Raw genomic sequence first — 14,430 nt, 5'->3', positions numbered from 1 at the left:
ATACGAGAATTTATAACGCGCACATATCTCACCACAAGGCGACTCAAGGCGCACTCATACACATTCTTTCGCATTAACAACTCATGCACACTCATGAAATGTGAAAACATACATTTATTTTATGAAAAAAACCACAATTTTTTAAATTTTTTTTTATTAATCCTTACCCTTACGTAAAGATGTTTTTCGTTCACTTATTGAAGTATTCTGTTTGCTATTCAGAGCTCAGAGGGAAGCATGGATCACAGCCAAGTACCTGAAGCGAGCGTTCGTCAGCACACTGCCGGAGGTCAAGATGAGGTCAAACTCCGGCACCAACAGGATACGAAGCTGGAGTGTACGAAAGAAGACACGGCGCTCACCCGCTCGCACGTTGGACAAGAGCAACTCGAAGGAAGGCTCGTCCCCTTCGGACTCCGAGGATGTGACTAGTGGGCTCATGGAAGGTAGGAGTGGCTTTGCTTTTGTTTAGTTTTGCTTGGGGCTTTACTTTCCTTTCCGTTTGGAGACCTTGTTTTCTCAGACTTTCTGTTCATAACCTCTGTAAAATGACCCCCATTTTAAGACTCCCTCCTTTTCAAGTCCCGATTTTGTGAGATTTTGGGTGGTCTTAAATAAAAGGGGGGTTCTACTGTATGTCAGGTCTCAAAAGGGAGGGGATCTTAAAATGGAGGTACGGGCGGAGATGTAGCTCAGCCGGTAACGCGCTGGATTTGTATCCAGTTGGCCGCTGTCAGCGTGAGTTCGTCCCCACGTTTGGCGAGAGATTTATTTCTCAGAGTCAACTTTGTGTGCAGACTCTCCTCGGTGTCCGAACACCCCCCGTGTGTACACACAAGCACAAGACCAAGTGCGCACGAAAAAGATCCTGTAATCCATGTCAGAGTTCGGTGGGTTATAGAAACACGAAAATACCCAGCATGCTTCCTCCGAAAACGGCGTATGGCTGCCTAAATGGCAGGGTAAAAAACGGTCATACACGTAAAATTCCACTCGTGCAAAAAACACAAGTGTACGTGGGAGTTTCAGCCCACGAACGCAGAAGAAGAAGAAAAAATGGAGGTAAATTAACGGACTTTATATCATGAACAGAAGCTCTGGGGAAAAAGCAAGGTCTAAAAATTGGAGACTCAATGCTGGTCACTTGCTTCGGGGGTTCTTAAAATGGGGTTTCCACTGTACAATAAAGAGACCGTTTAAAAGAGAAAGTGTTGTTTTGTGGGATTTTATTTTGTCGGTAAGAAAGGATAGTAGGTTGTCGGCATTTTTGATGTTACGTACTGTACATCTACTTTTGAATGTTTCAGTGGTGTCATGTTAGGATTAGTTAGGAGTTTTAGGTAAAATGAGTTGTTTGTGGAAACCGTACATTTGTGAAGCCTAAACAGACTATATACACAACTTGCTAGGTGTTTTTTCCTCTCTTTCTTGAAATTGATAAATAACAATAGTCACAATTTTAATTTATGTTAGGGGGGGGGGGGGGGAGGAGGAGTGCTTATTGAGATGGGAAGACTCAGGTTTGGTCATGTTATTGTTTGTTGACAATACAGATACCCCATAAGAATACAGCTAGCTACTTCGTCTTTTTTTTTCTAGGACATTTTGAAATTAGTGTTATACATGCATAGTTTGGGATTGGGATATTTTTTCTTATCTTGGTTTAGGTATTTTTTTATGTTCAGTAGATGATGTTTGCTTTAAATCTTCCTTTTTGTGTTTGTTTGTCTTGTTTGTTTTCCAGAAGGTAAGGTTTTGGATTCCTAGTGGGCTTGATTTTGCATAGAAGAATAAGTCTCTTGACTTTTTGTGCGTGAATAATCAAGTGAGCTAATATAGTTGTTTAGTATTGATCTTTTTGTTATATACATTTGTTTTGATTTGTAAGAGTTAAAGGGAAAGGGAGAAAGTGTTTGCCGATACCATTACCCTCATCAAATAAAGAATTCAGAAGTGTTGGCAGCATGATATTTCTTTGCTCGTAACTGTTTGAGTCTTCACCTAGCCGATGATGGTAGTCCGCACAGCTTTCTTGATATTCTCGTATCACGTCAGAAGTTTTTCATTGTTTCATGAAAGGAAATTATTCACCTTTCTCTCAATCTCCCACAGCAAAAAGGCTGGCATGCATGTGATTTGATCATGATGCATCCCCTCTCTCTGTTTTATTCACTGGTATGATGTGTATTCCTTGTTAGTGAAAAAGCCTATGATCCTACAATGTTGTTTTAATGTCACCCAGTTTTGTGACATCATTCATCACACGAGAGGTTTTCACTGTTTGCATTTTGAATCTGGAATGAGTGTATGATGTTTTGTTCTGAAGTTCTTGTCTCCGTTATCTCCTACTTCATTAGTCAGTTACCTTCTTCCTTTTTCCTTGTAGACCATCTCGTAGTTATATATATATATATATATCCCCATGGGTCCCGTCCAGGCTTTTACATAGGATATAAGAGCATCCTTCTATTCCTCTTGGCCCCTTCAAAGCTGCATGAAAAAATGTCCTAATGTTCGTTAAGAGAACTCTTTGTTTTAGGAGGTCCTCAAATGTCATATGATGCATGACGGGCGCAGTGGCGTGGTGGTAAGACATCGGCCTCCTAATCGGGCGGGCGTGAGTTCGAATCCCGGTCGCTGCCGCCTGGTGGGTTAAGAGTGGAGATTTTTCCGATCTCCCAGGTCAACTTATGTGCAGACCTGCTAGTGACTTAACCCCCTTCATGTGTACACACAAGCACAAGACCAAGTGCGCATGGAAAAGATCCTGTAATCCATGTCAGAGTTCGGTGGGTTATAGAAACACGAAAATACCCAGCATGCCTCCCCCGAAATCGGCGTATGCTGCCTGAATGGCGGGGTAAAAACGGTCATACACGTAAAATCCACTCGTGCTAAAAACATGAGTGAACGTTCCAAGCCCATGAACGAAGAAGAAGATATGATGCATGTTAGTCCCTGCTCCCTCCCTTTCCCCTCTTCATGTCCCTGTCTCCCACCAACACTAGATCCTTCATTTTAGATTTGCCTAAAGTCTGTTTTATAGCAACAACTCCAATTTTCAACCAGAGATGTGCAAATACTGTACTTCATATGGAAAGAACAGTGTCTGTCGTTCTTTAGCTACACATTAAACTTTGTGACACACAAGTGTTTGATGGCGTTATCTCTGAAAACTTTCAGAATGTTGTTAGAACCAGGTTTTAAAGTGAGACTGGTATTCAAATATGGAGGCGCATCAAAGCGCTTAATGAGGAGAACTTTGTGTTACCTTATTTTTTTCTCGCTCCAAATTTCCTTGTCAGCTGCATACTCAGGATAGATAGACTTATATATATATATTCATTGTTGATGCCTCTCAGTGCTTCAGAACTTTCCTGAAAATGATGTGGTGCAGTTTTGCCGAGGGTTCTTCATCAGAACATTACTAAGGATTAAACAAGTTGGGCATGAAAACCATTGAAGTGTCGTGCATGCATGTCCACCCCATCCCCTCCACTTCCCCAACATCCCAACATCCCACCCCTCCACGTCCACTCTCCTGAGCCGTCTTAAGTGTTGTCATCCCATCCCAGCCTAACTGACAGTCTGTGGTTGGTGTGTGGTGGTGTTGCAGCGGTGTTGTCTGTGTCTAACACCGCCATGAAGGACAACGATAGCGGAATCGGGGGGAGTGCCTCTGACGTCCTCGTTTTTGGCACTGATTTGCCCGCGCTCGGCGAGATCAACAAAAGTAAGCTAGCCACTCGATCGCTGTACGATCCTGTTTGGACTTGAGGTTTGGGGGCTGCCCTCCTGTATATACTGTAGGGGTGTATAATGTTTTAACTTACTTCTGCCTGCAGTCAATAATGACCACATATAAAGGTGGACACATTGTTTTTTCTGTACAAAAATATATTGGAATTTACAGCTTCAGTATTAGATTAAATTTTTTTACAGGAGTATTTTACTAACTAATTTCTGCCTATTCACCTATGTTCACATATAAAAGTGGATATGTCTCGGTTACACATGGGAATTAATTTGTGTATTGCATCCAAACCATGAGCATAATTCCAAGTTATCTCAGGAAAAAGTAAGAATATAATACATGTATCCCCAATACTATTTAATTATCATCACTTACATGTAATAATTTATGCAGCAGGTAGTGGGTGTGGTACTGGTATTGTATCTATTGCTTCAAGACAATTAGAATTACAATAATTTGACAAATTAAAATAACAGGTCTAAATCCAGCATTCTGCAAATTCGAAGGTGTAAATATTGAACACTTACAATAAAAGATTTAAAAAGTCGAATTTAGCTGCAAAGTTAAAGGTCTATGAGAACAGTTTGCAACTTTAAATCAAGATTAAATTACCCAAATGTTATTGTGTGGTTTTGCTGACTGAGAAAGACGTGTTTCTTCTTTTTCTCTTTTTTTCTGCGGCTTACTAAAGGAGATACAGCTTTGCCGGACTTGTCGTTAGATTCCGAAAACAAACCAGCAGGTACAAGAAGAGAATTATTTGAAGCTAAGCCCCAGTGTAGCAAGTGTTGTAGTTGTCTATCACCTTGTGCAACGTTGACAAATTTGGTTGCTTTGGGTGTGAATTAAATGCACGTTTGATGTTGTAAATACTGTACTTGAAAGCTTGAGTATATATACTTTTGTATTCAGTTATCTTCTGATGCTGCTTCAGTTTTCTTTGACTTCCTTGTCTGCTCACAGAGGATTTTCCGTCTTTGATGAATGTTAATGAAGGGAAATTTGGTATGCCTAATGTGGTCTAGCCCTCATATTCTTTTATTTTCTGTAAGTATAAAGCCCAAACAGGCAGATCTTATTCCTGTTGTTTTGGCTAATATATAACACAGACTAACAACAGTCTCACTGATAGTTTGAATGAAAGCATTTACTGACTTGCAGAAAAAAGCTTTTATTAAATTAGCTCTTTTTTTTTTTAAAGCATAAATGCTTAAAGTGTTAACGTCGCGATGCAACAGCTTTTACATATGTTTTCTTCTCTCTTGTTTCTTTTTTAAATTTTTTTAAAGATTTTTCTTTTTCTTAGGAGTTGTGTTCATAATGAGTTGTGTTCATAATGAGTTGTGTTCATTACATGCAAGTACGAGTTGATATTGTCTTCCAGGAGTTGTATGCACCATTTTCTTCTATGCGCAGTGTTCTTTCTGCTTGCTGGCACTGGCACATTGCACTTTTAATCTTGTCACCTTTTTAACTTGCCACAGAATTCGATCAACCCTTATTTTGTGTACATTATCTAATTTGCTGTCTGTATGGAAAAGAGAGTGTGAGTTGAGAGTGTGTGTGTCTGTGTGTGCATGCATGCGTGCGTGCGTGTGTGTGTTGGACTCAGGAGGGGTGTTTGAGTTGTTATATAAACTTAGGATTCTGGTACTCTAGTCATGACTGCCTTGCACACATGATTTGTGACTACTACTGTAAGATTCATGTGGATACATAATGGTAAACTTAATCCTGGAGTCATATACATTGTTTTCTTGAAAGCAGGTTTTTTTGTGCATCTAAAGAAGCTGAGACACGAGAAGCTTTAAACATAAAAACGCCTGGCATGAGAATTTGGTTAGCTTTCTCATGATAAACAGTCACATATGACATAGTTCCGTGCTTGTTATCTAGTGTGTGAGAATTCTTTTGAGATATATCTCATGATCATCATAGCGTAATTAAATGTGTGCAAGTTTTTGTGTGTGTGTATATAATTTGTACATTGATGTAGTCATCATTAGATTTAATCATCTTACATTTAAAGCATTATCTTTTTTACTGCACATAATTTATTACTCTTTTTTCTTTGATGAATTCCTAGAAGCTTTGATGAATTCACAAAAGATGGACCTGTCCATTAGGTTTTTGTCTTCTTCCCGGTATTCACATGCAGTTGTAGAATATGTTTAAAAAAAAAAAGAAGAAGATTAATTCTGATGGTTAAATGTTCCTTTTGCATCCTAATTACTTTCATCGAATGTTAAGTGATTTTTAGATGTCTGTCTTCAGTTCTACGTATGGGTTAGCTGAGACTTTTCTTACTACTTTTCTTCTCTTACATTTGAGCTGCCCAGTTTTCCATGAGTGGTCTAGTAGTTGACTTGGTGTGCAAATGTTACCTTGCATTTTTTTCCATAGTTCTTTTAATTTTCTTCCTCTGATTTTTGTCTTTTGATGCTCTGGACTTGGAGAGTAATTGTTTGCTGAATTTATTTTGTTGGCTAGTTTGTTTCCTTTTTTTGAGTGAGTGCATCTGAGAGTTTGTTGCGTATGTGTATAGTATGTGCTGAGATTTTATTTTTAGCTGTACAGATAAGCTTTGCTTAACCCATTGCTTGTGTTAGCGGGTATGTACATGTATTCTACTAAGCATATGTGATTAATTATGAAGCATAGATTGTGATACTTTTGTAGTCTTTTAAATTTAATTTTAAACCTGATGATAGCAAATGCCATTTGCTTTGTTTGGAGTAGACTAAATTAGATTAATGTTCTTATGAATAGTTTAAGCAGTCTTTTTTTTTTGGACAGGAAATTAGACTTGCGACTAAAATGATAGAATTGTTCCAAAATGCAATGTGAATGCAATGTCTTAAAATTGTTCATAAGCTAGCCTGTAAGTTAGTGAATCGGCACAAGCACGGGCATTTATCCATTTGATTGTACATATTATGCTTTAAGTAACGCAGCTGTCTTGGTTTTTTTAAAGTTACTTCCTCTTTTCTCTTATTTAGGTTATTGTATTGTAAATGTGTGTCTATATTATGTGCTCTTGTAAAAGATCAGTGAACTAACTTAAAAGAAAAGAAGGTGTTCGGTGTTAAGAATTCCTTTTGTCCTTGTTAGTCGTTTGAAGTATTAAAGTAATGGTGTTCAATCCAACCTGATAACAAAATCTGGTTGAAATCCAATCGTGGAAGTGAACTGCCGCCTCTGTCCTTTTCAGCAATCAAAACTAATGAGACTATATATATATTTCATGAAAGCAAATCTATTCCTCAGCTTCAGATCCATTGAGCCACATTACCTAAAATTGGTTTTCTCTTCCACCCTGACAGAACTGGAGCTTAGAGAGTTCTGGTGTTTTGATTAGTGATAAGAACAAGGTGAAGGGCAACAGTTAATATCTGTACGAAATGAACTTATAGGAAACGTATTGGAACATATGCCAAATCCTTATAGAAAAATAGAGTCGAACTAAAACATGAGGATGTTTCATGACGGCATACCCCAACCCCAGATCACAACTGAAACCTAAAAGTGGTTTTCTCTTCCCTGACAGAACGGCAGAGCTGGAGAGTTCCGATGTTTTGATTAGTGATAAGAACAAGGGCAACCGTTAATTTGAGTAGATTAGAACATGAGAACATTTCATGACAGCAAACCCTGAAGCTGAAGAGTTCCGATGTTTTGACTACTGATAAGAACAAGGGTGCTACAGTTAATCAGTAATCAAAACATTGAAACTCTCCGGCTCCATTAGACAAGAACATATTGAGAACATTTCATGACAGCATACCCCAGCCCCAGATCACAACTGAAACCTAAAAGTGTTTTTCTCTTCCCCGACAGAGCTGGAGCTGGAGAGTTCGGACGACTCTGCGAGTGAGGAGGGGGTGGAGGAAGCGGCCACCACGTCGTGGGAAGACATGAGCAAGCTGGATCCCAACCTGCTGCTGTACAAGGCGGCCGAGGCCCGCAACCTGCCCGTCATGTCCGAGGCCCTGGCCAACGGTGCCGACCCCAACTGGGTCAACCCTGACGACGATGAGAAGACACCCATCATGAAAGCTGTGGAGACGGTAAGCAGATTTTGTTTGTCTGTTTTCCATCCCTCTGTTAGTGGTCGGTCCGTAGCTCTGGCTTTCAAACCAGTTTGTCGCTTTTCATCCCTCTGTTAGTGGCCGGTCCGTAGCTCTGGCTTTGAAACCAGTTTGTCGCTTTTCATCCCTCTGTTAGTGGCCGGTCCGTAGCTCTGGCTTTGAAACCAGTTTGTCGCTTTTCATCCCTCTGTTAGTGGCCGGTCCGTAGCTCTGGCTTTGAAACCAGTTTGTCGCTTTTCGTCCCTCTGTTAGTGGCCGGTCCGTAGCTCTGGCTTTGAAACCAGTTTGTCGCTTTTCATCCCTCTGTTAGTGGCCGGTCCGTAGCTCTGGCTTTGAAACCAGTTTGTCGCTTTTCATCCCTCTGTTAGTGGCCGGTCCGTAGCTCTGGCTTTGAAACCAGTTTGTCGCTTTTCATCCCTCTGTTAGTGGCCGGTCCGTAGCTCTGGCTTTGAAACCAGTTTGTCGCTTTTCATCCCTCTGTTGGTGGCCGGTCCGTAGCTCTGGCTTTGAAACCAGTTTGTCGCTTTTCATCCCTCTGTTAGTGGCCGGTCCGTAGCTCTGGCTTTGAAACCAGTTTGTCGCTTTTCATCCCTCTGTTAGTGGCCGGTCCGTAGCTCTGGCTTTGAAACCAGTTTGTCGCTTTTCATCCCTCTGTTAGTGGCCGGTCCGTAGCTCTGGCTTTGAAACCAGTTTGTCGCTTTTCATCCCTCTGTTAGTGGCCGGTCCGTAGCTCTGGCTTTGAAACCAGTTTGTCGCTTTTCATCCCTCTGTTAGTGGCCGGTCCGTAGCTCTGGCTTTGAAACCAGTTTGTCGCTTTTCATCCCTCTGTTAGTGGCCGGTCCGTAGCTCTGGCTTTGAAACCAGTTTGTCGCTTTTCATCCCTCTGTTAGTGGCCGGTCCGTAGCTCTGGCTTTGAAACCAGTTTGTCGCTTTTCATCCCTCTGTTAGTGGCCGGTCCGTAGCTCTGGCTTTGAAACCAGTTTGTCGCTTTTCATCCCTCTGTTAGTGGCCGGTCCGTAGCTCTGGCTTTGAAACCAGTTTGTCGCTTTTCATCCCTCTGTTAGTGGCCGGTCCGTAGCTCTGGCTTTGAAACCAGTTTGTCGCTTTTCATCCCTCTGTTAGTGGCCGGTCCGTAGCTCTGGCTTTGAAACCAGTTGTCGCTTTTGGCATGAGGTCATAGAGCCCAGGTTGCTGCCAAGGTTTTATTTTTCCAGAGTCAAGGTTACGGAGACTTTACCTCAGTGTTCAAACGATGCTGCACAATAAATATCCCAAACTCACAAGGAAAGTGTCCGGGCTTGAAAAACTCAAACAGGAGGAAAAAAAAAGAGAAAACTTTTGCTCAGGGGAAAATTCTCACATAAAACAAACTTTTCTTCATGGCAGTTATTTAGAAGTACAATGCACATACATGAAAACTCGTTAAAAAGGCATGACAAAGGGCGTTTGTAGTGAATAAGTAGCTACAGGACTCTGTCATGATTACACTTTCGTACACTAGGCTGTCATTCTTGTTTTGTTATGCTGGTCTGCACTATCAAACAGTAAACTGAATTTTTCAATCCAGCTTTGGAAATAAATATATATGAGCACATAAAGTAATTTTGCAAAACAGGGTAAGTGACACTCTGCAGATACATGAACTAGATTATGAGCCCTAAGTGTCATTGTTACGTTTCAGGGCTCTCTGTCTGCCTGCGAGTTCCTGTTGCTGAATGGAGCCAAGTTGAACAGAAAGGACAAACAGGGGCGGACCCCTCTTCATCATGCCACATTGCTTGGAAACACTGGGTAGGACTTCAGGAGTTTTCTACTTTACCAGATCTTCACTGGCTAGGAGTGTTTCACTAAACCACTTAAGTTGGTTCAGAATGCAAATCTGTGAGATTGCCAGAGATGGGTATTTCAGACCTGTTTACCCTTACGATTTTGGCGTAATTTATTACGATTTTCTGCAAAAAATACGCCATTCCGCTATCCGTGTCAAGACTATGATTTTCATAAATAAAAAAAAAGTAAAACATTTTTTTTACTTTTTTTATTTTTTTTTATTTTTTATTAATTCACATGTTTGGCATTGTTTTTTCAATGGCAAAATGGGGTGAAAAAGCACAGGACTGACCAAAGATCATGTCTGTCTGATGAGACGCTATAGAGCCTAAAATCTAGTGGTGAAGTCTCGCCCTCACTCATTCGGCAAGCGCAAGTACAGTAGAGAAGCGCTTGACACACTGAAAAAGGCCTACTACGAGCATAAGAAAAAGAATCAGTGATGCATGTGCTTTTGATGTGATCTTCTTTGAAATTATGATGACTACAAAAACTGATGTGTTTTGTTTGTGAATTATGGATATATGTGCATGATTGCGTTTCGCAGACACAGTTGTCATGTGCGTTGTAATTGGCGACGAATGCTGGATGATTACTATTTTTGTGCCAGGATTACTATTTTTGGGGCTGAGCATTACTCCAAAACACTTATGGGGGTAAACAGGTCTGGTATTTTTTAATTTATTTTTTTAACTCAGTACTATTTTAAGAGGAGTCTTTGGTTGGTTATATAGTGACTAGAGGGATTCAGGTAATACAGAAGGTGCTCAAGCAAATTGCACTTTGTTCAGCATTCTTTTTTTTATTTTTATTGTGTGTGTGTGTGTGTGTTAGTGTGTGTGTGTGTGTGTGTGTGTGTGTGTGTGTGTGTGTGTGTGTGTGTGTGTGTGTGTGTGTGTGTGTGTTGATGGATTGCTTTAACTCTCTTCATGCCACCGGCGGTAGCGTCCGCCAGCCTTTGTGTCTATACCACTGCACCACCGTCGGTAGCTACCGCCGAGAAAAATGTATGTCGTCAACTGTCGTAAACGGGCTCATTTGCATACTGACCTCTAGTACAACGCATGCGTACTGAATAAGAACGTTTTAACTTCCGCCATCTTCCTTCAAATTGCGGGAGCGTGCTTGTTTTCGATGTGAAAACTACAAAAGAAGATTCGTTTGTGGCGATTTGTGGTGTAGAGACGTAATGGGCGCTTTTTGGGCAGAGTTGTTAGGCAATAATGACAGCGACGACGATGCTTTTGAAGGATTTTCTTTGGAAGAGGTCGCCGAATCGATGAGGAAACTGCACATGCGATCCGAGTGTTGCAAGCACCAGAGCCAGAGTCTGATTCCGATGAAGAATACGACGAAGTGATCGGAGATTCGAAAATCAGTGTTTACGATTGTGACAGGTTACGAGTTCTGTGAGTTTCAACCTTTTTATTTTCGCTGTGTGACCGTGTCGTCTTCTGCTACCCAAGTTTGAGCATCAATGTCTTGTACATTCATTTTGTCATTCTCACAAAAAATTTCAGGGCAATGCAATGAAAACTTTTTTTTTAATGATTTTTTTAATTCGGTAGGTGGTTAAATTACCAATTTCCCCCAAAATGCTTGGTTTACAGGTATAGGAAGAGTGTAAAATTACATGGCGTGAGAAGAGTTAAGCAGCCTTTGTTGTTTGGCTCTTTTCTTTTTCTTCTTCTTGCTTAATTTTTTTTGAAGCGAAGCATTTGTGGACTTTTGGTGTGGGACAAAGACCATGTGAGCAACATTGTCACACTGATGTGTTTCTTGTTTCCAGTCAGGTGTGTCAGTTCCTGAAGAGAGGAGCCGACCAAACAGTCAAGGATGCTTCTGGGCAGGTCAGTACAATGTATAATATTATGTGATTGTCTAATGATAAATTGTTGAACTCCTAAAGCATTTAACTTTGCTCAGTTATGTGTACTCGGTTACTAACTGTGATAATGAACATGTTACAGAATACAGAATACAGTATTTATTGAGCCAAGTGACATTAAAAAACATTTAAAGCACAAGGAATTTAGCGTAGTGTTGGTATGCAGTTACACTGTAAGTAAGTGATTTTTGCATTATTGATATCATCTGATCTTTCACCTGTGCAAACAAACAAAAGTCCGTCTGGGTACAAGTCAGATAAAACTGCTCATCAACTACTTTAGCTGAAGACCATGCGACAGCGAGTTGAATCTGTCGCTACAATGGGCGGTTCTGGTGAGGTTATTCCCCCTCTTTCTTTCGGCTGTTACCTGGCGCCACCTTGCGGCAAGATCATACGAGAAAGGACAAAAAACTTGCATTGGTCCCATGGATATCGGTTTGGTAACAGTTTGTGTGTAAGTCGTGCATTTTATACGGTAAACAGACAATGGTCGGTTCTGGTGAGGTTATGCCCCTTCTTTCTTTCGGGTGGTAACTGGCACCACCTCACGGCAAGATCACAGGAGTTGTCTCACGTTATCACCCTAGAAGCGCTCATTCACGATTGTTCACCCCCCTTATGAAGCGCATGGATCAACTTGTGATGCCAGCAAATCTGTTTTAGACGCTACGTACGCCATGTAAGGTACACTGTACTTCTTGCACAAATAATTTTTCTCTGTTTCAGGATCCACTGACCATTGCAGTGGAGAGTGCCAATGCCGACATTGTCACACTGTGAGTATACCCTGCTTTGTCTGGAATAAATCATGAGAAAAGGAGGGGGTGGGCGGAGTTTAAGCACATACATTAAAGTTCAGTTCTTGTGTGGGGAGTTTGTGGATCCCAGGGACATCTCAACTGTTTTTCTTTAGTTTCTTTTTTTAATCCCTTGATTGCTATAAATGGTGATATTTATATATACGTGGGTATTTTTGGCATCACAAAGTGAATACTCTGACAAGGAACACAACAACTATATAGTTTCTTTTTTTAATCCCTTGATTGCTATAAACGGTGATATTTATGTATATATACGTGGGTACTTTTGGCATCACAAAGTGAATACTCTGACAAGGAACACAACAACTTGTTTGTTTGTTTGTTTGTTCATGGGCTGAAACTCCCACGGCTTTTACAAGTATGACCGTTTTTACCCCGCCATTTAGGCAGCCATACGCCGCTTTCGGAGGAAGCATGCTGGGTATTTTCAAGTTTCTATAACCCACCGAACTCTGACATGGATTACAGGATCTTTTTCGTGCGCACTTGGTCTTGTGCTTGCGTGTACACACGGGTGTGTTCGGACACCGAGGAGAGTCTGCACACAAAGTTGACTCTGAGAAATAAATCTCTCGCCGAACGTGGGGACGAACTCACGCTGACAGCGGCCAACTGGATACAAATCCAGCGCGCTACCGACTGAGCTACATCCCCGCCCTGAACACAACAACTAAATAGTTTCTTTTTTTAATCCCTTGATTGATATAAACGGTGATATTTATGTATATATATACGTGGGTACTTTTGGCATCACAGAGTGAATACTCTGACAAGTGCTGATATTGAACTTCAGTTGTGTTTTGTAAATGTCTATGTATCAGTGTATCACGTCTTGCCACACACATGCCAAATTTCCTTGTATTGATGAGGACAATAAAACTTCTTGTATCTCTTGTATCTTGTATCTTGTACAACAACTGTACATTGCACTGGGAGACTGTTACCTTAGTTTTGGGCTGGTCGTTTTGGCTTGTAAATTACTAATTTTTTTTAAATAATTTGTTCCGGCAGTCAAGGGATTAATTGACGGATTGAGTAGACTGACAGCGAAGATATTGTTTCAGATCATGAACATGGTACATGCACGGCAGCTCTTCTGGAATAAGCTTATGGGTGACACAGCAGCTCTTATGGAATAGGCTTATGGGTGACACAGCAGCTCTTCAGGAATAAGCTTATGGGTGACAAAGCAGCTCTTATGGAATAGGCTTATGGGTGACACAGCAGCTCTTATGGAATAGGCTTATGGGTGACACAGCAGCTCTTATGGAATAAGCTTATGGGTGACACAGCAGCTCTTATGGAATAAGCTTATGGGTGACACAGCAGCTCTTATGGAATAAGCTTATGGGTGACACAGCAGCTCTTATGGAATAAGCTTATGGGTGACACAGCAGCTCTTATGGAATAAGCTTATGGGTGACACAGCAGCTCTTATGGAATAAGCTTATGGGTGACACAGCAGCTCTTATGGAATAAGCTTATGGGTGACACAGCAGCTCTTATGGAATAGGCTTATGGGTGACACAGCAGCTCTTATGGAATAAGCTTATGGGTGACACAGCAGCTCTTCAGGAATAAGCTTATGGGTGACACAGCAGCTCTTCGGGAATAAGCTTATGGGTGACACAGCAGCTCTTATGGAATAAGCTTATGGGTGTGGCTGTGCATTGAAGGGTGAAGTTTGTGTGTGTGCGTGTGTTTGCAGCTGCATGTACCTTAAACTCTTGTGGTAGAATTGTATATTCTGTCTTCAGGTTACGACTGGCCAAACTGAATGATGAGATGAAGGAAAGTGAAGGCTTTTACAATCCAGGTATGCTTTCTTTGTTGTGTGTGTGTGTGTGTGTGTGTGTGTTGTTGTTGTTGTTGTTGTTGTTGTTGTTGTTGTTGTTGTTGTTGTTGTTTGTTTGTTTGTTTGTTGTTGTTGTTGTTGTTGTTGTTGTTGTTGTTGTTGTTGTTGTTGTTGTTGTTGTTGTTGTTGTTCATTTCACAGAAAGATTAACCCTCTAGATTTTGGAGTATTATTTCTTTTCTAAGAAAAAA

At 40.9% G+C, this 14,430-nt stretch overlaps 1 protein-coding gene across 3 annotated transcripts in view; it reads left to right on the top strand.

Moving 5' to 3' along the window:
• The window catches only part of LOC138978407 (arf-GAP with coiled-coil, ANK repeat and PH domain-containing protein 2-like), a 94,762-nt gene that overhangs the window by 77,044 nt on the left and 3,288 nt on the right, over nucleotides 1-14,430 (top strand). For 2 of the 3 annotated variants that reach the window (XM_070351143.1, XM_070351142.1), the window contains 8 exons: nucleotides 223-446; nucleotides 3,617-3,733; nucleotides 4,446-4,496; nucleotides 7,592-7,821; nucleotides 9,524-9,633; nucleotides 11,462-11,522; nucleotides 12,290-12,339; nucleotides 14,142-14,200. In XM_070351143.1, the coding sequence (XP_070207244.1) occupies nucleotides 223-446; nucleotides 3,617-3,733; nucleotides 4,446-4,496; nucleotides 7,592-7,821; nucleotides 9,524-9,633; nucleotides 11,462-11,522; nucleotides 12,290-12,339; nucleotides 14,142-14,200 (902 nt within the window). The remainder of the gene's footprint in view (nucleotides 1-222; nucleotides 447-3,616; nucleotides 3,734-4,445; nucleotides 4,497-7,591; nucleotides 7,822-9,523; nucleotides 9,634-11,461; nucleotides 11,523-12,289; nucleotides 12,340-14,141; nucleotides 14,201-14,430) is intronic. The other variant, XM_070351144.1, reaches the window with a different exon arrangement.

This window comes from Littorina saxatilis, linkage group LG10 (genome assembly GCF_037325665.1).
Source record: "Littorina saxatilis isolate snail1 linkage group LG10, US_GU_Lsax_2.0, whole genome shotgun sequence".
In the NCBI taxonomy this organism is placed as follows: domain Eukaryota; kingdom Metazoa; phylum Mollusca; class Gastropoda; order Littorinimorpha; family Littorinidae; genus Littorina; species Littorina saxatilis.
The sequence above is the reverse complement of the archived record's forward strand: the minus strand, read 5'-3'. Positions and strand labels throughout refer to the sequence as shown.